Genomic DNA, 26056 nt, shown 5'->3' with positions numbered 1-26056 from the left:
TCAATGAGTAGGTTCCACTCCCTAACTTAAGACTCTAAAATGCGTTTCAAGATTGATATCTTTTATTTTTATAGCAGGAGGAAAAACAATGCCAAAAAAGATATTCTCCAGTCGTCTTGGTTTATCCAAGCAGGTTCCTTTGTAATAAAATCTCCAGGAGGTATATTAAACCCTAAGTTGGGCATCATTTGAATACTGATCTTTCAATAAGAAAATCTTAGATTTATCCATAGGATCAGAGATGGAGCTTGGTGGCAAAATGCTTGCCTGGGTTCATCCTCATCTCCCATAAGAAGCTGCTCATTCTCACTACATTCTTTATATCATAGTATCATTAAATCATCATTTGAAAAAGAGCCTGACCCTAAACTCACATAAACCCAAGTGAAGACCATACTAAATCAAGCAACTTGATTAGCAGAAGCAGAACTTATCTAAATCTCGTTTTTTTCTATTTGTACAGTGGATATATAATTCTGTCTCCTCCATTCATGTGGCCATGGTGAAAATATTATGAGATAATGACAGTAAATAATAATAACATGTAGTATAATATAGTAATAAATGTAGTATAATATAGTATACTAATAGTAAAATAATATACTAATAATACAATAATAGTATACTAATAGTATAATAATATAGTATACTAATAAAATGTAGTACAATAATCATGACAGCAAATATTGTAGCACATACTGAGCACTAAGTAAAAAATGAACACAGATTATAAGGTTTTATATATGTTGGCAATCACCAATACTTTGAGATGATTATCTATTAAATGTGCTTTGTCGTCTAGACAAAGAGAATTAATCAAGTTAATGGAACATATTTGGGCTTTTTGTTGCTTGAAGTATATGCAATCATTCTATGAATTTTATTTAAAATGTATTACTTTCTGCATAGGAACTAATCAATCAAAAAGCTATCAGAAGACATCTATAAGGCACTACTATTATTTGTACATAGCAGAATTTATCAGTAATATAACATACCTGATTTCTTTTTTCTTTGTCTTGCTGTGAGGAAGAGATTTAAACGTGTTGTGACTAACTCTATAAAGAATATGTTAATCATATACTATTTTTCTTTTGTGTGTGTGTGTGATGTGACTTTTGGAGATATTCCCAAGCCATAATCCACTCTGAGGCCTGAGTCACTGCCTTTGCTTGTCTGTCTGCTGGATCATGTATAAAATATCCATTTTAACAGATGTTTGCAGACCATGATACGAAGTTTCTTGCTTATAATTCATGTAATGAAAGACTTGGTTATAAATTCACAGTCAAACTCACCCTAGGAAAGGAGAACTGTACTGCTCTTCGACTATATTTTACTCTGAATAAATAGGCTACATCCTGTTTCTTGCAGAAGTATTTATGAACCCAAAGTTTTGTGCATATGCAGCCTCATTTTGGGGGTATCCTCACCTCAGTTTCCCAATTTTTAGCTTTCAACCTACTACTCTACATGTGTCTGCCAAACATATCATTATTTCTTATCCTGCCTCCTTGTTGATTCACTGGCATCTTTTCATGTTGTCATAGAAAGTAAGTAGCTTACCTTGTTTGTGTTCAATCAATAATTGGCCATTGACTTTGTACTGATAGCTTTCAGGAAGTGCTAATTTACCAAGGATGTTGTTCAATTTTGCAGTATCTTCAGAGAACTTGGCATTATGTGGCAAACTTGTTTTGTTCTGCTGGTCTTGGAGCTCAAACTTTTAGGCACTGTCCCTGAGCTCCTTTTGCTTAAGGCTAGCACTCTACCACTTGAACCACAGGGCCACTTTGGCATTTTCTGTGATTAATTGGAGATAAAAGTCTCATGGATTTTCCTGCCTGGGCTATCTTCGAATCATGATCCTTAGATCTCAGCCTCCTCAGTAGGTAGGATGACAGGCATGAGCCACTGGTGTCCAGCTAAGTCTGTTTCTTTATTGGTCTACTTTTGGCCATACTGGGGTTCAAAGTCAAGGTCTAACACTTGTGATACATATGTTTTTCCACTTAAGACATCACGCCTTGCAATTCTTCAATAGCTACAGTTTGCATTATTCATAGTTTTAGAGGAGAAATGAAAAACCAGAGCTTTATGTGCTTATAAAAGCCACACCATTAACAAGTAACTGAATTGGGCTTGAATTGGGATCTTATCCTGAAAACTGTACCTATGCACTTTCTTTCTCTTTCTGTCTAGGACTGGGAAAATTGTGAGAAAGGAATAGCTGATTCTCTGGAGAAACTCCGATCTTTCAAAAAGAAGCTTTCCCAGCCTCTCCCGGATCACCATGACGAGCTCCACACGGAGCAAATACGGTGCAAGGTAAGCGCTGGATGGAGATGAGCCCGCCACCCACCCTGTGCCCTGTACCATGCGGGGCAGCGCCCGCAGGAGCAGTCCCCACGTAGATGCCTGCGATGGCTCCTAGGGGGATCTGAGGCCCTGGGGGATGCCTTTATGGCAAACAGCTCTTGGTTGCAATTTGCCTTGCTGATTTCTTGCAGTGGGTGAAATTATAGACTTGTGTAGAGATAACCCCAAGGAAGCAAAAGAACATTTAAGTCATAGCATTAAAACAAAAATTCAAAAGCCAGACCCAGGGCAATCATGGCAATTCTTCAAAGCCTCCCTATTGGAGCAATCACTCTAGTAGAAGTCGAGTCTACAGAAAGAAGGATTGCACCGAGATGAGCATGGCTCGGAGATGAGCATGCACCCTGCCCTGCCGCCCGCCCCGCAGACCCTTTGGCAAAGGAAGCAGGAAAAATAGCTGACCTTAGTCAATGTAAGTAGTCACCCAGTCCTTCAATTACTCAGGGCTGTAACTACTGCAAGATTGTGATCAGCACTCCAACCCTATTTGGAAGGAAGTCAGTAGGTAATGCAGACGGCTCCCGCACTATGAGATTATGAGGGCCAGCATGATTTAGTGGCTGTAGGATTTCCTGAGTGCACACCTGTGCAGCGAGGTAGAGAGCCTGACCAGCAGTTCTCTGTGGAACAGGGTGCTGATCAGATCAAAAGGAATTTCACAGTACCATTAGTCAAATCCTGCATTTCCTTGGGCTCTCCGAGTCATTTGTACATTATTGTTCTGGAGTAGTGCTGCACTGCTTAAAATTTTACCAGAGGTACTTGCGGAACATGACAAAGATAGAATTAGCAATGATAGAAGGGAAAATACTTTACAGCACGGATGTTAAGTGAATGAATTATTGGAGCAAGCATTACACTAAGAAGTATGTGGCGGTAGCCTGCTGTGGTAGCCTGTGTGGTAGTGCACACTTGTAATCTCAGCACTTGGGAGACTGAGGTAGAGCAACCATGACTTTAAGGCCATAGTGGGAATCTTTGCCAAAGAAAAGCATGTGAAGCGTACAATTGAAAAGAATTTATTTTAAATCTCTGATCATAAATTTATAAGAAGTATATTAAATAAGGTTTCTGTTTTTGGACTTTTTTTTATTGCGAAAATACCATTTCTGATTGCCAAGAATGGACATTAAGGATTCTTTAGCCAAGTTAGTGACTATACCAGTGTGGTTTCAGTTGGTATGAGGTCATTCTGTTATTTCTCTTTGGAGATTAAAATATTGAAGTTTCTGGAAGTATAGCTTTACAAACTTAGTAAATATCAGAGTTGTCTGAATTTAGAGGCTATTTTTTAAACCAGATTGACATGTGTTAGACAGAATCAGAAATAGTTGGTTTCTGATTATCAAATTGTTTGTTTCTCTCTCTTTCTGTTTCTGTTTCTGTCCCTCCCTCCCTCCCCCCCCTCTGTTTTTCCTTCCTTCCTTCCTTCTTTCCTTCCTTCCTTTCTTTCTTCTTTCTTTATTTCTTTCTTTCCTTTCTTTCTTTTTTTCTCTCCCTCCCTCCTTCTTTCCCTTCCTTCCTTCCTTCCTCCCTCCCTCCCTCCCTCCCTCCCTCCTTTCCTTCCTTCCTTCCTGCCTTCCTGCCTTCCTTCCTTCCTTCCTTTCTTTCTTTCTTCTTTCTTTATTTCTTTCTTTCCTTTCTTTCTTTCTTTTTTTCTCTCCCTCCCTCCCTCTTTCTCTTCCTTCCTTCCTTCCTTCCTTCCTTCCTTCCTTCCTTCCTCCCTCCCTCCCTCCCTCCCTCCCTCCTTCCTTTCCTTCCTTCCTTCCTTCCTTCCTTCCTTCCATCTCACTATGTTAGCTCAGGATCATTTTAAATCACAGTTGTCCAGCCTCAGCCCCTGAGTTCTGGGATTGCAGAAATGCCCCACCATACCAGTGCTAGCATTTCCTTTATAATCCATAAACTAAATCTGGTATTCAAGTTGATATGAAAAAAGTCTTTATATTTGTTTGTATAACAATTTAATAGAGTTAAAAGTATACAGAGAAACGTCACCCCTTTAACTTGCGTAGACATTTCCATCTTTCAGCCAGGTGCTGTTACTATGGGTCCTGATTTTTTTATTCTCCAAAATATCTGAAAAATATCCTGCTTTTGAGCTGGTAGATTGAAAGGATGTATTTCAGTCTAACTCTCTGCTATTCTTTCCCAAAATACCCTCAGCAGCAAAACAAAGCAATTACCTTGAAAATTCAAGCTAAAACCTTGTTTGCCTAAATTGCCTGCAAAGTTAGCCACAGACAGTACCATTAATTACTTTTGCTTTTGGAAACTTGTCTCCAGTGTGAAGAGACAAAAAGAGAGGGAACAACCCATGTGAAATTCTCTATTCATACTCTTAATGAGCTGGCAGAGAGCAAGAGTTACGCAAATTGCAAGACCAGTCATTCCTCAAAGCATTGCAAAAACTAATGTCAACTCATTCAAATATTATTATAAGGATTTCCCCCTTAAATCATTCCATGAAAAGGACAAGTACATAATCAGCAACTTAAATAAATTCGCCGCTTCAACAGAGGATGTATTCAGTGCATTATTTAGACTTTAGTAGTAAAGGTAGCAGATCTTCTCAGTTGTGACATTGTATGTCTTATAGCACAGAATGTGGCAGTTCCTCATGTAGAAGAGTGAAGGTTCCCTCTGGGCTTTTATCGTTTAAAATGTTTCATTGGTGTGATCAGTAGTTTAGGACTAATGGAAGGGTTAGGAATTTGTGACATCGGTTTAAAGAAGATGAATGCATGATGAAACTTCAGTTGTAGGAAAACCATGAAAAATATATATCCTTGAGATGGTAAACAGATAGGAAGGAGTCTGAAAACACCTGTGCTGTGGGACCAGAAGCCCTTGACGGTTTATCAAATCAAGTAGGAAATACATAAGGCAGATCATAAAGAGCAGGAGGGAAAGGCCATTCCAAAACACTGCAAATCACTGACAGAAGACGATCGCGGGTAGTCATGGATTTTGTTTTACTCTAGGAATTAGAAAGTGCAGTGGGGACGTGGACGGAAGACTTGTCGGAGCTGACACTCCTGAGGGACTCTCTCTCTGCTTACATCAGCGCCGAGGACATCTCCATCCTTAGCGAGCGCATCGAGCTTCTGCAGAGGCAGTGGGAGGAACTGTGCCGCCAGGTAAGACAAGGTCTCGCCTGGAGCAGCTCACCTGGGTGGACCTGCTCTGGAATTCAAACTCATGGATGGACAAAGGTCATCGCTCGAATATTTCAGATGTGGATAACTGTAACTTAACATTATATTTTTGAGGCATCTACACAGATTTCTCTTTCACTGGCTGGTATAATATATTTTATGAAGCCATGTGCTGATAGCTCATGCTTGTAATCATAGCTATGCAGGAAGCTGAGAGCTGAGGATTGATTATGCTTTGAAGCCAGCCTAGGCAGGAAAGTCTGTGAAACTCTTATCTCTAATTAACCACCAGAAAACTGGAAGAGGTGCTGTGGCTCAAGTGGTAGAGTGCTAGCCTTGAGCAAAATAGCTCAGGACAGTACCCAGGCTCTTAAGTTCAAGCTCCACAACAAACCAAAAATAGATATACAGAGAGAGATAGGATGGATGGATAGACAGACAGATAGATAGATAGATAGATAGATAGATAGATAGATAGATAGATAGATAGATAGATAGATAGATAGATAGATAGATAGATAGATAGATAGACGGGCAGGCAGGCAGACAGACAGACAGACAGATTTAACTTGGTAGATACTGGTGATGTCTTCTATACTTTAAACATGGAGGGAAGGCTGGGTATGTTGGAACATGCCTATAATCCTGGCTACTCAAGATGGACAGGAGGAGGATCATGATTTGAAGTCAGCCTAGACAAGAAGTTAATAAGAACCTATCTCATCAAACAAGCTGGGTTTGATGGTTTGTGGTATCAGCTACATGGGAAACACAGGGAGGAGGATCACAGTTTGAAACCACATGTGGACAAAACTGAGAATAATTAATAAGAATATAAGTAATCTAGAAAATAACGAAAGCAAAAAGGAGCTGAGGTTGTGGCTCAAGCTATACAGGGCCTGCTTAGCAAACACTAGGCCCCGAGTTTAAACTCCAGTGCCACCCAAAAAGAGTAGGGGAGGAGGGGACATGGGAGATGACTTTATCAACATGTTAGTGATTTGAGCTGTGAATGCAGCTACTTCCATGTGGCTCCCTGGTCTCAATGAGCAAAAGGAGAGACCTACATGAACTTATTCATATGGGTGGTTGCATTTCTCATCACACAGTATTATTTCAAAATTCATTGGTCCAAAAAGAATACTACAAAACCAAGATCCTATCATGTTTTCAACATATATAGCATTTTACAAAGGGAAGGTATTTGGTGGTGATAAATAATGGGCAGTTATCGCAGCATTATTCATTTTCCTTTGTGCACCTCTCTTATTATTATTATTTTTTTTGTGGGTCATGGGGCTTGAACTCTGGGTGTGTCTCTTACTTTTGAAAAAAGTCTAACACTCCTTACAATATACTAGATGAAATAAATTAGGACAGACTTAATTTTCTAGTTAGCTGATGCCTCCAAACGCCTCAGAAACTTTGTACTTCAGGGTTAGAATTTAGCATGTCTCCTGGGCATCTGAAACAAACGCCCCTCCTTAAATCCTTGCGTGGCTGCTCCAGCCCTGACTTCCTTCGCTTCTAACCTGATGTCTTTCCCATCCCATGCCACAATACCTGTGACATCATCACCATCAATGGCTCCACCCCCTGTACTTCCTCAGTCTATACCATCATACTCTTATTGTAACATTTGGGATCTAGATCTAAGACTCTGAGGCTTTTAGATGCCAAGACCATTTCTTTGACTAGCCAGTGCCTGGAGCACCTAAGTGTTTGTAATGCATCGCTAATAATGAAAGCAAAGCCTTGGGTTTGCATCTTTTTTTGGGGGGGGCGGTCTGGTCTGAACTCTGGGCCTGGGTGCTGTCCCTCAGCTCTTCAGCTCAAGGCTAGCGCTCTACCACTTGAGCCATAGTGCTATTTCCGGCTTTTTTCTTTTTGCTTATGTGGTGCTGAGGAATCGAACCCAGGGCCTCAAGCATGCAAGGCAAGCGCTGTACCACTGAGCCACCTTCCCAGCCCTGGTTTGCATCTTAATACTTACCTTCCTCTAGGGAGAAAGTAGTGACAACATTTTTGTATTTGAGGTAAAGAGGGTTTGGTTATAGAGCACCTTTTGACTGGGGAAACTTGTGTAATAATGCTATGGAAGTAGCATGATTGCTAATTGATAAGCTTTCATATATTAGGAAATTATCCACTCAAGAGTCTGAAAAGACATTTGAAAAGTTGTTGTTGATCATCTGAAACCATGGAGAAAAGGAAGCTGATGGAATGAATCTATAGCATTTCTAGCAAGATTCTATATCAGTCTAAAAACCTGAGGCCTCGGGCATTCATATCCCATATTATTTTAGTCTCCATTAAATTATTTGAACTGTGAGGCTTTAGCCCTGAGTTTTGTCAGGCAGCACAATGTAATGTTCTCGGGAAAAGAGAGTAAGCTCTAGCTCTTGAATTAGTTGTTTCCGGTGACCGTCTACAAGTATGAAACCACAACAGGAAATAAGCCCGTGCCTGCTCTCATCAGAAAAGTACAAAACTTTGCTTAGGCCTCTCTGCTAAGCGGCAAGTGATCTGTTCTGTTCCTTCCAAAGCAGTTCAGGAGAAGTGAGGAGTAGCTGGGACTCCAGGCAAGCATGAGGAATGTGATCTGTAAGTAAACATGGAAGAGCAGAATAGATGCATCAAAGAATTCCATTGTTGAAGTCAACAGGATTTGCTTAAGGGGTGTGTCATGCCTCTATACAGCCGTGGATCATACTTAATCTTCTTACTGTTTTTGTGGTTAGAACGGTGTGCAATTCTAGTTAAACTATAAATATGTAACTTCATTGTAACTGCCTGTTGTTCTGTTTCAAAGTGTCATGCTAAAACTGTTTGCCGCAGGAAAGGATGTACTTCCTGCTCGGCTGTCTCTGTGGAGGTAGTGCAGCGTCCTGTGCTGGTAGGAAAATTCAAATATGTGTTGAGCTGACAGTCAACAGAGGGTTTTGATGGAACCCCAAGAAACAGATGATGATAGTCACAGATATCTAGCTTCAATATTAGATTTATAAACCGAAAAAAAAAATGTTACCCTCCTTATGAATTTCCACCCTTACAAAGCTTTGGGCTTTGGTTGATACCCAATGCTTATCATTTTCCTGCTTCTCCTTAAAGTTAGCGTGCTCTGCAAATGAGAGCAATGTGTTCTGGGTGCATGATAAATAAACGTGCCTCCTGGAGGTGCTGAACATGGGAGGGCCAAAGAGAAAATGAGGAAAAGCTCAGGAGATGTCATAGCGTCATGTCTAACAGGAACAGCTGTGAACAGCACAGCGGCAGCCAGCTCTACCTGCAGAGCACACCAGTTCCTTTCTTAAATGACATTCCCATGTGTTCGTGCTGCCTGCTGTGGCCTGGTATGTAAGACTGGTCCTTGACATGTGCACCATACACAGATGCTGTTTACTACACACAGGACGTGCTCATGTGGAGACTTTTGTGGGGTTGAGTGGAGGGCAGAGGGCAGATGAAGTGGCAAGTTCAGGGAATAAGGATTGGAGAAGATTGCCTTGCTCCTCTCATCACCGAATGATTAAAATGAGATTTGGGTCAGCTGCCTGGGCATCTGGAATCTTCACATCCTGTTGCATCCTGCATCACAGCCTTCACGCTTCTTGACCCCGTCTCTTCCTAAGCACCAACAGCGGGCTTGCATTTGTTCGGTGGACACTCTCCTTGTCCCTGGAGGGAGGATAGTCTTTCTCATGCTTACCACCTCTCTAAGTAACAGGCAGCAGCATTTCTGTGGAGGTTGGTGAGAGGAAGCCTCACATTTCCCCCGAGGTCATGGCTAATATTTGGGGAAGCTACTAAGAGGAAGACACATTCACCCAAAGTCTGAAGGGCACTTCTGACTTTCTTAGAAAGGACTTTTGACCTTTCTTAGAAATCATTTATGCGTGGCAACAGTATACTGATGGCTGAGAGGATCATTGTGGCAGAACTTTAACTACCACCATGTTCCTGTCTCTAAGGCTGAGTGAGAGAAAGGGAAGATCATAGCCACCAGAAAATTCAGCCTCAGTATTCCCAAGGCACTCTGATCACGGAGTTTAGGAAGACAGGGGTGTTGAATGACTGCCCTCAGTACTATGCTAGGTAGAGCTTAGGAAAGATGAAATTTGACTACAAAACTATGAGCAGGGGCTGGGGTGGTACTGGGGCTGAACTCAGGGCTGCACGCTTGCAGTGGAGGTGCTCTACCACATGTGCCACGTCTCCAGCCCTCACAAACCTTTTAACTCGGGTTAGCCATCTTTGCTGCAAGTGTGCTTGCTGAGCCTTTGCTGTTCTGTATTTTTCTGACTCAAACAACACTAAATGATAAAAGAAATTATATTGAAGAGAAAGTACATTTTTTTCCATCTGGAGTTTAGTTTTTATTTATTTTTTCTTCTTTTTTATTGTGAAAGTACTGTACAGAGGGGTTAAAATTACATGGGCAAGATAATGAGTACATTTCTTATCAAGCATTGTAGCCTCCTCCTTTGTTTCCCCTTCCCATCCCTTCCCATCCTCCCCCCGTCCCCCTACCCAATCCTTCTCCCCCCCCCACCAAAGTTGTAAAGTTCGTTTTCAACATAACGACTTGTACATCTAAAGAGAAAGTACTTGATGGATTTATCAGTGATACCTAATCCAGAGATGTATTTACTTTAAAAGATCATTGTTAAGTCAAAGAAGTGACTTTCTAATGGCAGAATTTCAATAAGTATGGTAGACTGATTGTGGCACTCATGGTCTAAACAGCTCATAGGCCTCAAGTTAGCCCAGGGAAGGTAGCTTGGCACAGGGCCTCATTCCCAACGCACTTGAAGAAATAAAGAGATTTGGGGTTCAGTGAATCTTAAACTTTATCTGCATAATTGTTACAGGGACAATCCTAGGTGACACTCACAATCAGGACACACATACAACACCTGAGAAATATTTTCATTTTCATCTTAACAAAGGAGATTCATTTAAATTGTGTGAAAAGTAAATGGAGAGATGGATAAAAGAATTACACATTAAAGCAAAATGTTTTAACAATTTTAGATAGGTGATTATATATCACGGGTGGTTAGAATACAATTCCATTTTTATTTGTTTGAAATTTGCCAAAGTGAAGTATTGAGAAGCAAAAGAAAGTGAACTAGAAGGGGTTTTGTCCCGTGAATTGATAACAGGTAGCTGGCATTGTTACTGTGTTCTGTGGAAGAATTTTCTAAGTTTTTCTTGTCACCACTCAAATTGTATTTTGTTTTGCTAATGTGTGCCTCAACTCATCTAAGAAACAGTCTTTAGAAACTCAGCAACAAGAAACAAGAACAATTATGAAGTGAGAGATTTGTAGAATTATAAAATCAAAAACCAAGGAATGGATTCCGAAATCTTAGAACTCTGTAATAATGAGTCATTTCAGTTAAAAAGTGAGCAAACTGATTGGTTAAGTATTATCCAGGAAGATATTCAAAGGGCTTATGAAAAAACCCTCAACTCTGCTACCCATTAACCATTAGGAAAGATACCAAAGAATTGGAAGTAGAGGTGTAGCTCAAATGGTAGAGCATCATCCTTGAGCAACATAGCCAAGTTAGAGTGAGAGGTTGTGAATTTAAGCCCTAGCACTGGCACTGGCACACACACACACACACACACACACACACACACACACACACACACACACACACACACACCACAGAACAGATTAGAGCTAAGAGGTGTGGGGGAGGAAGAGGAGAGTAATTGCTGATGGCTCCTGGGAGGAGGGGAGGAGAGTAAAAATGTTCTAAAATTAATTCTAGCGATGGTTTCACATGCTGTGAGTATAAAAATGTATAATTTAAGCACATGAATGATACATTAATTATATCTCAGTGAAGGTAAGTTTCTTTTCCCTTCTTTATCCATTCTTTCCTTTCTCTTCCTTCTTGTTAGTATATTCTGTTTTAGGGGTATGTTCTCTGATCTTGTGTGACTACGAAGCTGAACCAGTTGCTATATGCAGTCATTTAGTACATTGATGCATCTGTGAGCTTTGAGGAAAAGAAGTGTCCATTGTGGATGGCAATCTATGGCACTTGCAATCTACGGCGGATCCCACATTGAGGAACCAGTAGCTTGAAGGGGTCCACAGCTGGCTGTTGCTCATCGGAGTTGCTCACCATTCTGTCTCTGACGCTTCTCTCATTAACCCTTTCATGCCCTCCCCTCTTCTACTCTCCAGGCTTCCTTAAGGCGGCAGCAAGTAAGTGAACGACTGAACGAATGGGCAATCTTCAGTGAAAAGAACAAGGAACTGTGCGAGTGGCTGACTCAGATGGAAAGCAAAGTCTCACAGAATGGAGACATTCTCATCGAGGAGATGATAGAGAAGCTCAGGAAGGTACGGGCGCATGGCAGCTCATGTTTCTGCTCTTCCTCATGCATAGGCCTTCTTCCACCCAGGATGGAATAAGGGCTTGAAATTTACTGTATTACAGGGGCACTGTATGTTAGACAATTTATCTCTGTGATGTAAATTAGACTCACATAGAAAAGGCTTACTTTCCGTGCAAAATCTAGAGAACATTTGTAGTTTGTGAAAAAATAGTTTCGGTGTCATTTATGGGGCCTACTTTTTCTACCATTGTTGTTTCTGTTTGTTTGTTTCAGGTTTTAATGAGATAAAAATCACCAGAGAGAACCTAAAAAGAAAAAATTTTATCTCTAGGTATCTTTCTAGACATCTATAGATATCTTCTGTCTGGGTATCTATCTAGATGTATCTAGATTTGTATCCAGAATACTTTGTAATGTCTTCATAGGACCAGTCAAACTGACTACCACTTAAAACCAGTGGCTCAGGTCTACCTCCCTAGCTACTTGGGAGGCTGAGGTTAGGAGGATCACAGTTTGAGGTCAGCCCAGGCACACCCCTCCCCCACAAAATAAAAGTCATTGGACCCACTAGTTAATGAAGACTTGGATGTAGTGGCACATACCTATTACAATAGCTACATGAGGAGCCTAACACAGGTGGGATCATACCTAGTTATGCTCCCAGGCAGGAAGCGAGAACTTACTTCAAAAATAACCAGCAGCCTGGTGCCAGGGATGCACACTTATCATCTTTGCTACTCTGGAGGCTGGATGAAGTCTAGAGAGCAAGGTTCAAAATTACCTTAGGGAAGACCAATCCAGGAGAGTTTTAGCCTCGATTAATTAGCAAAAAAGCTGGAACTGGAAACATGGCTCAAGTGGTAGAGTGCCAGCTATGGGGAAAGCCCAAAGCCCTGAGTTCAAATCCCCAGTATTAACACGAAAATAGTGTAAATTTTAATAAAAATAAATAATAATTAGACCAAAATCAGGGCTGGCGAAATTACAATGTGAGAGCCCAACCTAGCAAACACGGGGATTCAGACTCTAAAACCCCAATACTGACGGAAAAAAAAACGGATGAGTTCAGTATTGTTCCTGTATTATTTCTGAACAAACAATCATTTCAGATCAGGGCCTGATTTTATATCAGAACTCAGTCTATAGTTCCTCTTCTGGAGGAAGTAGGATTTCATTCATTCTGACAAGAAATACCAAGGCTCACCGGGAAAACTCACCTTTATCTATTCACACACAGAAAAATATAGGCTCCAGAGGTATTATATACCATTAATAATTTTGTCTGCTGTGTATGTAGTGCTGCAGATTCTTTGAAGAATGATGTGTTCATTTGACGTGAAAAATCTTTTACCATCTGAGCTAAAATGGTAAAGATATCATTTTAGCATTAGCTAACAGAGTACTTTGCTAGTTACTGGGTATCAAAGAATGTTCTACAAGACAAGATTAATGTACTAGCTGTCTTATCCAACTGTGCCTAAGTGTGTTTACATTGTCTTGTTTAAGTATGTCTATCTTGTCATTGTTTCTCATGAAATTCAATTAGGGAGTGTAGGAAAGAAAACCTCTCTTAAACAAAATGCAACCATAACTTAAACTTTAGGAAAAATTTCAGCTTTCCACTTAGGTAATTTTGGTAAGAAATGCTCTTTGAAATATTAACCCTACTAATTTATATATAAAACAATTCCTGAAACTGAAAAGCCTGTTATGAGCTTTCTCCTTTATGGTGTCTCTTTAGTAAAGGAAAAGACTTGCTAAGGAAAAGCTCCAACATTTTGACAACAGTGGAAAACATTGCTAGATAAATGGCAGCCAAGGATCTTAGTGACTCCCGACACTGACAAAGTTTCATTTAAAAGATAACCCAAGAGGCTTGTTTCACTCTAAATGCTTTTTAAAACTTGGAATAATTCCTTTGAAATAAACATTTCTCAGTAAAATCATCTCAGATGTGTGATGCAACATGAAAAACTACTAATAAATGCACCCAGTGCTTTAGTCTCTGAAGCCCATAAAAAGGCGGGTAGGTGGTGCTGTTCAGCAGAGAGACAGTGTTCAAAATTTACCTGGATCAAGTTTCCTTGGCCTCCCTTTGGCTTAGGTTAAAGACTTGGAGTCTAGCCCTTTTATGACACTAATTTTAGAGCGCGGAAGGTAAAAATATGCATACTCGTGCACGCTTCTTGTCATTTATTAGTTTTCTGAGATGATAGTGCTGTAAGACAGAAACCTCAACCAGAAATGAACAATTAAGCATAAAACCTGGGTCCTGTCTCTCACTGTGCAGTAAGAAGGATCGCCCTTCCATTTGGTCCATGCCCAGCTGTTCTCTATAACCAAAACAGAATATAAAAAGAGCTAGTTAAGAAACTGGGTTGCTGTTGCCCAAGAAGCCCTAAGGCCTGCTAATTTGATAAAAGGACTACTATTTTGACATTAACTTATGTGTTGTCAAATATTGGCACTGTGAAGGGATTCTTTAAAATAAAGAAACTAACTGTGAGCTGGTGGCTCATGCCTATCATCCTAGCCACTCAAAAGGATGAGATCTGAGGTTTATGGTTCAAAGCCAGCCCGAACAGGAAAGGTGGTGAGACTCTTCTCTTCTATTTACTACCAGAAAACTAAAAATAGAACTGTGGCTCTAAGAAATAGATGCTAGCTAGCATTGAGCCAAAGAGCTGAGGGACAGTGACCAGGCCCTGAGTTCAAGCCCTACAACAGTCAAAGAACAAAAACAAAAACACAAACAACGCCAACTTTTCTGCACAGATAATGTAATTGATATACATGTACATGTGTGAATTGCAATGATATGATCTGTATGTGTGCCTTATAACCTGTCTACATCAGGTAATGATTAGAACAACAACTGGGCAGTGTTAGACCCTTTGTACTTACATCGTAAATATTTTTTTATTGTTCTCTTCATGTTTTGCTTAGTTTTGGTTTTGTGATGCTGAGGATCGAATGCAGGACCTTGCTTATCCTAGGCCAGCAATCTACCACTGAGCCATACCATTAGGCTACAAGGATTATTGTCTCTTTTTTTTTTGTCAGGTGCAAGTCTTGAACTCAGGGCTTAGGTGCTGTCCCTGAGCCTCTTTGTGCTCAAGGCTAGTGCTCTACCACTTGAGCCACAACACTACTTCTGGTTTTTGAGGGGTAACTTAGAGATAAGAGACTCACGGGGACGTTTCTGTGCAGCCCAGCTTCAAACTGTGATCCTCAGATCTCAGCCTCCTAAGTAGCTAGGATTACAGGCTTAGCCACCGGCACCCAGCCATTTGTCTTTTTTTTTTTTTAACTGCTTATTTTAAGTAAATGGAAAGCACAATCCCTTCAAGAAGATCTGTAAAAAGCCTAATTCGACTCTGCATACATACCACAAGTAATCGCTCCTGCTCATTCTTGTGCACATAGACCAATGCTTACGTGGTATTCCTTGGGCCTAAACTACTTCCAAGCAGTAGAAAACTGTAATTACTGTGTTTCTAGAGGAGCTGGATGAATACATTAAGAATATGTTTTCTGACCTCTGTGATTGCTATTTATTATGCAGGATTATCAAGAGGAAATTGCTGTTGCCCAAGAGAACAAAATACAACTCCAGCAAATGGGAGAACGGCTGGCAAAAGCCAGCCATGAAAGCAAAGCCTCAGAGATTGAATACAAGCTTGGAAAGGTCAACGACCGGTGGCAGCATCTCCTGGATCTCATCGCAGCCAGGTAAAAGGCACTGACTTACCAGGACATGGGTGTGCAGAATTGCAAAGCCTTCCCAGTCCCCCTTCCTGGAAGCGACAAGGTAATCCAGCAAATCACTGTCTCTTCCTGGATTTCCCCACCATTTTGGGGAAGTGTTCATGCTGTTCTCACAAATGGCACCTGCATGTACTTGAAAGTTCTCCTTCTTATTTTATAAAGCCAGTGTTGTTGGCTTGTGGTTGGAAGAAAGAGAGTCTTAGCCAAACAATACCCATTCCCTAAAGAAAAAATTCTCTATTCCAGGGGTAGTCAGCCACCCATGGGGAGGAAAGAGAAAGTTTGACCAATATTTGTGAAGAGTGTTTGTAGTCTTCAAGAGTAAACCCCCCCCCTCATGTGAAAAAAGTGTATTCCTATTACATTTTTGGTTAGCAGGGGTTAGGGTGATAGCTGATTACTGCCATTTCACGTTGTTATAAAACTAAGCATCTTTATTGCTAAAATTTCATGCTCAGCTTAAATAGAACTATAAGCATGTGCCTTATAGATGAGGCAGATTGCATTCAGTTTCCATGGCACAAAGATCTGATGAGTCAAAGAGAAAGAAGTCATTAAAAAATAAAAACACAGCTGAGCACTGATGGCTCACACCTATAATCCTAGCTACTCAGGAGGCTGAGATCTGAGGATCACAGCTCAAAGACAGCCCGGGCAGGAAAGTCCGTGAGACTCTTATCTCTAATTAACCACCAGAAAACTGGAAGTAGCACTGTGGTTCAAGTGGTAGAGCACTAGCCTTGAGCTGAAGAGCCCAGGGAGAGCGCCCAGGCCCAGAGTTCAAGACCCAAAACTGCCAACAACAACAACAACAAAACCCACAGGAGCCTTTACCAGCCCAGTAGAATTTCCGGTGGTATTGATTGATTGATGGATTGATGCACGAGTTATTTGCATTTATTCTAAGAGGAAGTAACTGATAGATATTTAGGTTAGGCACACTTGTCGTCATGATGGAATGTAGGTTCTGTGAGGACAGACAGCTTCATCCATTTCATTCCAACAGTAACGTCTGTGTCTGGAGCTGAGGATGTAGTTTAGTGGAACAGGCCCTGAGTTCCATTCCTGACACTGTACAAACAGAAAACAAACTAATAGCAGTAAGAATCATAATAATGATACCTGAACATAATTGGGAATAGATTGTTTACTCAATGAGTAGATGAATTCTTGAGTATTTGAGTAGACCTTCTTCTTTGTGGGAGTGAGGAGAGTTGACAATTGACAAATGCTCCCAATATATAGCACTTGGGGATGCCTCCACAGCCTCCTTTCACACCTGGCTCCTTCCCTTCACCTATGAGTGGGGTACCGTAGCTCTGCAGGCAGAGTGGACGGGCTGATTGGTACATTTAGCATATTTTTTTTCCTATAGGGAAATCACAAAGAGGGTGTAACTCAAAAAACGAAGATGATCATCTATTTTAGCCATAATGAAACAAAATCAGAAGTCACTGTTTATCAGTCTTTGGAATGTTGGGTGACAATGCTGTTCTACTAACATTTGTTGAACACTTTTTGCCCAGAATCCTGCAGCAGGCTTTGTGTACATGTTTTAGACTGTTGTACACAACACCCACAGAAGTGGCCAGTATCGCTCCATCTGTTTTATAGATGCGCACTCTGAGGACTTGTTCACGGTCCCACTCTTGTTGAGTAGAGACCCCACCACCTGACTTCAAAGCCATGACAGAGAACACACTGATCATCCTCCTGTCTGGGCTGGAACTTCCTTTTCCTGCTTAGAGAGAATGCAGCTGAGCGGAAGTTAGGTTCTAATTTCCCAGTCCTTATTTGTGTGAGGGGGCAGGGGTGCTTAAACTCACAGCTGAGGCTTTCCTCATGGCTGGCACTCTACCACTTGAGCTGTACCTCCAGTTCTAACTTCTTGCTGGAAATAAGAGTCTCTCAGATTTGTTTACCTGGGCTGGCTTTGAGCCTTCATCTTCAGACCTCAGCCTCCTGAGTAACTAGTCTTATAAGTTTGAGCCACTTGGAGCCTGGCTTGCTGGTGATGTTTGAGATAGGGTCTCATTTTCTGCCTGGGAGTAGGAAGTGAGCAGCATCTGGGTGTGGTCGACCTATGTTAGGCTCCTTGTGTGAGAAGACAACAGCTATGTGCCATTGTGTCCAGTTCATGCTAGAACTAGGGGAGTCCTGTCGTAGTGGCTTTCAGACCGTGAGGATGAAACCACCGAGGCCTCTCATCTTGGAGTTCATGGTGAGAAGGTACACACACAACAAAACCCAGTCAAACAAGGAGCACTGCTCATTTTCCACATGGAAACAGGAATTCTTCAACAGTTTACATGGATGAAGGTTTAGCATCCCAATGCTCTGATTAACCCCACTGCCCAACCACTATACTCAAAACAAAATCTTACTTCAAAAGCAGAAATCAAGTCCTCTTTTGTGCTATAAATACCATTTAGCCAGACCTCCCACCCATCCCAATGGATGGGCTGTTTTGCATGTCCATGATCCAAACACACTAGTTAAACTTCTACACTTCCGTTAGAGGTTTCACTGTGTGCTGTGGTAGGAAATGAGGATATGCACTGTGACAAATCCAGCTTCAGTGTGATACCATACAGAGTTGTTGTGAGGAGCAAGCTCACAACAAAGAAATTAACAGATATTACACATGTTCGGATTCACATCCATTCATAACATTTTGAGTGGCTTTTCAGATGAGAGTTTTCTAGTTGTTCTTTAGTTTACTTTCCCCAAAGATACATTAATAGCGTTTCATTAATAATATGTTTATAAAATGTATATAATCAGCTGGGCACCAGTGACCCACCCCTATAATCTTAGCTACTCAGGAGGCTGAGATCTGAAGATTGTGGTTCAAAGCCAGCCCAGGCAAGAAAGTCTGTGATTATCTCTAATTAACCACCAGAAAACCGGAAGTGGTGCTGTGGCTCAAGTGGTAGAGTGCTAGTCTTTATTTTTTTGTGGGGGTCCAGTCATGGGGCCTGAACTCTGGGCCTGGGTGCTGTCCCTCAGCTCTTCAGCTCAAGGCTAGCGCTCTACCACTTGAGCCACAGCACCACTTCCGGCTTTTTTCTTTTTGCTTATGTGGTGCTGAGGAATTGAACCCAGGGCCTCATGTGTGCAAGGCAAGCGCTCTACCACTGAGCCACCTTCCCAGCCCCAAGAGTGCTAGTCTTGAGCTGAAAAGCTCAGGGACAGCACCCAGGCCTAGAGTTCAAGACCCACAACTGACAAAAAAAAAATCTATACATATACATATATATATATATATATATATATATATATACTTACATACATATGTTGATACATTACTCAATTATGTATATGAATATGTATAATCCATATAGATTTATATGTGCATATGTGTATATATGTAGATAGGATCCATTTCCAATTGACTTCTTCAAAAGCAGACCAAATAATGTATTAAGCCTTAATTTGCCCTAGCATTCAGTGCCATAGTGGATTCACCGGCTCCCAAAAGACCTTTGGCCCTGTGTCCTCCATGACTGATTTACTGGTACACAGAGTACATGGGCATTTCCATACCTGTTTGTAGCAATGACACGGCAGCTGAAATAGTTCTATGCTTCTGTCTATTCTCACCTTTCCCCTTTTCCAACCTGCTTTCATGCTGATTCATTAAACAGAGCAGAGTGGCCTTTCATGTGGGCAATGTTGATGTTTTTTATATATTCAATGCAGGAAATTTGGAAACTTGATATTCTCAAGAGAAAGTTACCTTCTGTTGAACAAATGAATAGATTCTTTTCTCTAAGTCTTTCACATATCATGTTCTTTTGTCATCTGAGTTCATATTTTGAGGGTCTTTTCTGTCTGAAATTTTGTTTTTTTTTCAAATATATTATCTTAATCTTTTTTTTTTTTTTTTTTTTTTTGCCAGTCCTGGGGATTGAACTCAGGGCCTGGGCACTGTCCCTGAGCTTCTTTTGCTCAAGGCTAGTGCTCTACCACATGAGGCACAGCGCCACTTCTGGCCTTGTCTGTTTATGTGGTACTGAGGAATCGAACCCAGGGCTTCATGCATGCTAGGCAAGCACTCTACCACTGAGCTACCTTCCCAGCCCTATATTTACTATCTTTACATAGTTGTGCTAAGCAGTTGCCACTCAAGAAAGCAGTTTATGACTCCGATCCTCTCATCATCCTCACACACCCACCCCGCCCACACCTTCCCTCGCCTTTGCTCATTGTTTAGGATGTGTGTTGCATTTCTTTTGCCATTTAACAAAGCAGTTTATGTATACAATGCATATTGATCTGTCACCCCTTCAACATTTTCACTCCCCCCCTTTTGACCTACTCCTTTGCTTATTTTTCTTAATTTTGTGGTCTATACTACTGCATTCTCCTACAGACAAAGAGAAGACTAAGAATTCTTCATTGTCATTCTCCAGTAATCTGTTAGGAAGGTAGGGCCACACACTTTCCCACAGAATATCTTTTCCTCCCACCTTCTCAAACAACTCCCTCCCCTCCCCCCCTTCCCCCGAAGTCCTACTTACACTGCTGAACAAGAAGAAAAAGAGAAGTTGCTTCATTTCCTACTATAATTTTCTGTTTCTGCAGGGCTTTTGCCAGTGTTTCGGTGTGGTGGTGGTGGGTTTCTTTCGAAGAGCCTTCCCACTGTGACAAACAATCCAAAAGAAAAGTTGCCTGTCCTCATGGAAGGGGAGCATGCGTGCGGCCAGCATTACTTGTGCTAGCCTTTCTTTAGAAGAGCTGTGCCCTCCTCCGGGCAGATTACACTGAGCTTTTTTTTCCCCCTTCTTACCCTCGTGGCCTACATTCCAGGAGATCAGGCCTGGCACATGTTAATGAATGTAAGTTTTATTTAGCAACATGACCACTTGTCAGTGCTCAGTGTCATGTTATCAGGCAGAGGCTACCACCATTTGTCTAGAGTGAACATTTTTATACGCCTGTCTGTCCCAGACCAGGGGATACTTTCATCCCTACAAGGAGGGTAGCCTTTTTTGCTCAGCAGAGCCTAACTTTGGCGAGAGGAAGCTTCATGGTGGTGGTGGAGGACTTCCGAGCCACGAGGATGGCGGAGGACGGCAGCGTGGACGCGGAGCTCCCAGACTGTAACTGCGATGTCACCAGGCAGGCGTTCCCTTCCACTGTGCATAGTTGTCGAGTTACGTGGGGCTTATAGGGTAGAGGCCGGAAGCTTTAATCCAGAATTGTTTTTGCCGATGTGAAGGCAAAGTGACTGGTGTTAGGAGATGGTAGGCCATGCACTCACGGGAGTTGTTGGTTTGTGTTCTTGTTCCTCTGCTGGGCATGTGCAGGTGGATGGAAAGGTTACAGGGCTGTGTTATGTTGGTAGTCCAGTTGTCTGTGGATTGTATGCGTCATGCAAGTAGTATGGCAACAATAGAGGCAGAGAGAGACATGGGAAGGAGATTCAGAAAAGATCCAGTTGGTCTGTCATCTGCTATTTAAAGGACAGGAGTCTGATGAAACTTCAGCTCTAAAAGAGGAAAACCATCTCTTTAATAAATAAAAATCACATTTCAGAGGGCTGGAGGATTTTGCATGTGAGAAGAAGCAGCTTTTGTTCATGTTTGTCAGTCAGTTGGGGCCTTAAACTAATTAATGGAATTAAGAATTAAATATATAAATATTAAGATGTTACTACTGATATTAATAGAAGATATATGGAAATGTATACATTTATATATATGTGCATTGTAATTATGGCACCATGCAAATATTTAGCTTGTAACGTTTTTAATTTTAATTAACAATATAATGGAAGTTTTTACTTTAATTAAAATTGTTTTTACTATATCATTCTCCATTTCTTTAGATAGATAGGCTTACTAATGGTGCTTGGGGTTCTATTTGGAATTTGGGGTTTGTTTTGGGTTATGGCTCTACCAACTTATTTGAAGGAAAGGAATGGTGTACTATATACGTGTGAATGTGTATGCAGGCATGCAGTGTGTCGGTGTGCATGTGCGAGTATAGTCATGGGCTGGTTTATTAGGCTGGACCTTTGGATTCTGCAGTTCATTCTCTCTTGAGAAAAGCCACGTGCCTGAGATACACATTGAGCTAGGACAGTAGAACCATAAGGCCACAAGAACTTGTGGAATTACTAGGCTTGTTGTGTTCACTCGCACACATATGCCAAAGAGGCAGGCATCTGATTTGGATTATAATCCTGGATGCGACCAAAAGCCCAAACTTGTAACAGTGCTAAATAAACAGAAATGTTATGACATTGTAACCAGAGACTTCCTTTACAGGAAGAAGGGGAAATCCATGAGACATTTCTTCTAGAAAAGAACAATCCCCACCATGAAAATATTATATTTAATAGACTACTACAGTAAATGTATATGGGCTTTCCTGCCCACTTCACCCATTCTCATATCTGCACCCAAACACATACATACATACACTCATACACACACACACACACACACACACACACACACACACACTCACTCATACACTCAATGCTATTTGTACCAAAATATGCTTTCCTTAAAATCATAAGAACCACTTAACTCTTCACCCCCATGGACTTTACTAAATTTACACATCACTTTGAAAGACGGACTTGTCTCTAATGAACTGTATGAGCATTCATTTCCGTGTCACGATGCCCCTGACACATTACACACTAACCATGCTGATTTGGAATTCATTCAGTATATAAGATTGCTAATCCTGTCATTTATTTTGCTGGTATAGATAGCCCAAAAGAATATGTTTACTCACATTCCTTTGTGCTGTGAATCTCTGGCTGATATTTATCAGCTTTGAGTCAGGAAAATGAATGCATCTTATTACTTGATGAATAGACCATTTGCAACTCTTAGACCTACAGGGAGGAAGAATATATTAATATCATGATGAACACTTTTACGCTAAAATGTTTACTACAAATATTTTACATCAACTAATTGTTCGTGGTTGATAGGCCTTTGAGCAACATCCAGATTTAAACTAAACACTGAACTTAATATGTAGCAGGAGAAGAGAATGTAGAAATTCGTATTCAGCTTTCTAAAGAACTTACTATAGAGGAGACTGCCACAGTAACCCCAGGGGACTGCAGTCAGGGGAGACAGGAAACAAACACTGCAGCTTCTCCTGAACCCTCACAATACCTTGAGGTTGTAATAGAACCCCATTCCAAACCACAGTCAGTGTTCTGACTTCACCAAGTCTGAAGGCGGGTAGCTGGTGCGGTGGGAGAGCTTGCAGGGAGGACCTGCTTCGAAGGGCAAATCAGGACAGACATCTCAGTGCTGGGTGCCACCCTCTAGTTCTGTTCTCAAAGCCATTCAACATGGCCAAGGAAGGTCCTGCTGATGTCCACCTCTGTACCATAATCCTGTGCAAATACGCCATTGGATACAGAAGGACGTATCCAGCCTCCGTTCTGAAACTGTCATTCACTAACTGATGACCTAACCCCCTCCTCCAAAATTGTGTCCTTATGAATGAGAGAAATGTGAGTAGATGTATGCGAAAGGTCTTGGAAATATTGTTCAGGGTCACCACCATCAAGGGCCAAAGAGGGCTGGATATGCCTTGAGCTTCTAAAGCTAATCAGGGAATTTTTATCTTGAGTGAAATTGTGAGTCATGATAAACATAGCAACAGTTTCATCACCAATCAACAGAATACATTGTGCAATACGAATGTAATTTTTTTAAGACCATAGTTTTTTTTTTTTTTTTTTTTACAAAAGAATTCTCAACACACTTGAGAGTGCTTTCACAAATTACAAAAGTGATTAGCATGTGGGTGTTGCTATTATAACTAATCAAATGCAGCTAGGATGCTTAGCTGATCATGATGAAAATCTCTTCAGCAGCAATTGTGTGACACTGATTTTAGAACAATCTCAAAGAGGAAAAGTCACCTTGGGATTGCCTTTTCATTTGAGAGAGAAGCACTAATTGATCAAAAACCATCAGAGAAGGGATTAGATCAATTTTAAAGAGTTAGAAATAAAAATGATCAGAATGCTTCAGTGATGATTCGTGTTCTTGAGAGTAGAGGAGCTTGTCAGGAATATCTGGGCTGGGGAGACAGAGCTGGGAGCTTGCACGTGAGGGTTGAAAGCACCCTCGACCAATTCTACATCCCACTTTGAGAAGGATTCACTTAACATCGCCACAGAGTAGAGATGGGAAATCCTGATGATTGTGAGTGTAAGCTATCAGCAGCTGAGAACATTCTACTGAAGAATCCCCTTAAAACGCATCCCATCCCCACAGTCTTAAAAATCCTGTCGCTCTTGACATTCTTTTTCAACCTCTTCAAGTAGGCCAAGATGACATTCTTTGCTTATCTGCTGTTTACCTATATTAAGAACAATGAAACTAAGCTGGCCTATTTCCTCAACCAACAGGAGGGCTTGTGGATTAAAGGTAGAACTGTTGTGAAGTTGTTAATCATATATCATGAGGACCTTTCGGTTTAGAGCAACCTTTGTGCATTCAGTCATGTCAGCCCACCAGAACAGATCATCAATACCTGATAGTAACCTGATCATAACAATTACCTGATAATAACACAGTCAAAAGCACCACTGTATCCATCACAAACACCTTCTCACGCTCTGCTCACATTGGGAAGTGTCCTCAGGACTGATGTACACACTCTCACTTGTGTGCCCTTGACCTTGTGTGACCTTGACCGTGTGTACCCTCAACCCATGTGCCCACTCCTGTCTCTTCCCTCCCTGCTTCACACATATTTCCACTCATTAGTACTTATTATTTTTTAGTACTTATTATTAGGACTTATTAGTCCTCATCTTTCTTCTCTAGTTGACTGCTTCTCTGTCTTAAACTGTTATAAGGCTATTCCAAGTACTAAATTACATTTATCTCAGCAAATAAAAACTCATTTTTTCTTTGCACAGAGATCATTCTGGAAGTTCCATGTCATCGCCATTCACGGTCATGGCCCATGTTTCTAAAATAAGTCACACCTTTCTTTACCATAAGCATCTTCCAGAGCCTGGATGCAATCTGTCTATGTGTCCACAGCCTGTGAGAAACTCCCTCACAGGCTCTCGGCCCCTTCTTCCTGTCAGGCGCCAGGGCCTCTCTAGGCCTCACTGTGATGTGTCTCTCTGCGGCAGGGGCGAGCATTCCTTCTCAGACCTTAGCAAGTGTCAGAATCACTTGAAGAGCCTGCACAGCGTGGACAGTCCCAGGCCAGTTCAGACACAGTATAGGAGTGGATTGGGGCTGGGGAATCTGTATTGCCATCAGTTCAGCAGACTGGGGCTCAGGTGCCTTTTGATCACACTAACCAATGTTTCTCTTGACCCTCCTGTTTCAGGTCTTCCTGCTCCTTTTCTGTTATTTTTATCTTAGTCTGTGATCCCTCCTTGAATTAACCATGTGTGTGTGTGTGTGTGTGTGTGTGTGTGTGTGTGTGTGTGTGTGCACATGCATGCACGTGCATGCTCATGCGCCAATGCTGGGACTTGAACTGAAGGCCTCAGCATGGTCCTTGAGCTTTTGTGCTCAAGGCTGGCACTCTACCACTTGAGCCATGGCTCCTCTTCTGGCTTTTTGCTGGTTCATTAAAGATAAGAGTCTCACAGACTGGCTTTGAGCTGCAATCCTTGGAACTCAGCCTTCTGAGTCGCTACTGTTTTAGGCATAAGCCACTGGCACCAGGCTTGAATCTACCTTTCAAAATTCCTTCTTCACAGTCTAAGCCCCTCTCGGGGGTCCCCTCTAAGCTGAGCATCCACAGCACATGGTGTTAGCTGATTGCTCTCTTCTGCACCTTAGAAATGCATTCCAATTTTTCTACCCAGTCTCACAGGCACATAAAAACCCAAACTTAATGCGGTCTTGATCCCAAGAATTTGGGAGCTTCCAAAAGTCGTTCAAATGGAAAACTCCTCCTCTTCATCTCCTTCTATCTCATATCATACCATCTGAGGACCAGTTCTATGAAATCCTCACTTTGTAGATAGGGAAACAGAGGCACAGGGAGGTTCTTCCTCCTGGCCAAAGCCACAGCAAGTGACTGAACAGGAAGGATCTGGGTGCTTTGGCGATGGACCCAATGTGTGCTTCCACCAGTGGAGGCAACAGGAATAGGCCTCTCACCCATGCCATGCACACTGCATGTTCACCTTCTCCGTCCACAGGGTGAAAAAGCTGAAGGAGACGCTGGTGGCCGTGCAGCAGCTGGATAAGAACATGAGCAGCCTGCGGACATGGCTGGCTCACATTGAGTCAGAGCTGGCCAAGCCCATCGTCTACGATTCCTGTAATTCCGAAGAAATACAGAAGAAGCTGAATGAACAACAGGTAAATCTGAAAAACATTAGACAGCTCTCAGATGCTTGTGGTCCTGGCCAGGATATCGGGGGT

The 26056-nt window shown here is 41.6% G+C and overlaps 1 protein-coding gene across 4 annotated transcripts in view; it reads left to right on the top strand.

The window, feature by feature from the left end:
* Syne1 (spectrin repeat containing nuclear envelope protein 1) overlaps positions 1–26056 on the top strand; it is a 385765-nt gene that overhangs the window by 326413 nt on the left and 33296 nt on the right. Inside the window, exons 125-129 of one of the 4 annotated variants that reach the window (XM_042700560.1) lie at positions 2203–2328; positions 5364–5519; positions 11743–11901; positions 15463–15629; positions 25831–25993. In XM_042700560.1, the coding sequence (XP_042556494.1) occupies positions 2203–2328; positions 5364–5519; positions 11743–11901; positions 15463–15629; positions 25831–25993 (771 nt within the window). Of the gene's footprint in view, positions 1–2202; positions 2329–5363; positions 5520–8030; positions 8142–11742; positions 11902–15462; positions 15630–20694; positions 20796–25830; positions 25994–26056 lie in introns of those variants that run through there. The other 3 variants (XM_042700479.1, XM_042700588.1, XM_042700612.1) reach the window with 3 other exon arrangements.

The sequence above is a fragment of the Dipodomys spectabilis genome, unplaced genomic scaffold (genome assembly GCF_019054845.1).
Source record: "Dipodomys spectabilis isolate Male_0828 unplaced genomic scaffold, ASM1905484v1 ptg000001l, whole genome shotgun sequence".
Lineage (NCBI taxonomy): Eukaryota > Metazoa > Chordata > Mammalia > Rodentia > Heteromyidae > Dipodomys > Dipodomys spectabilis.
Note: the sequence above shows the minus strand (reverse complement) of the source record. Positions and strands in the feature narration are given on the sequence as shown.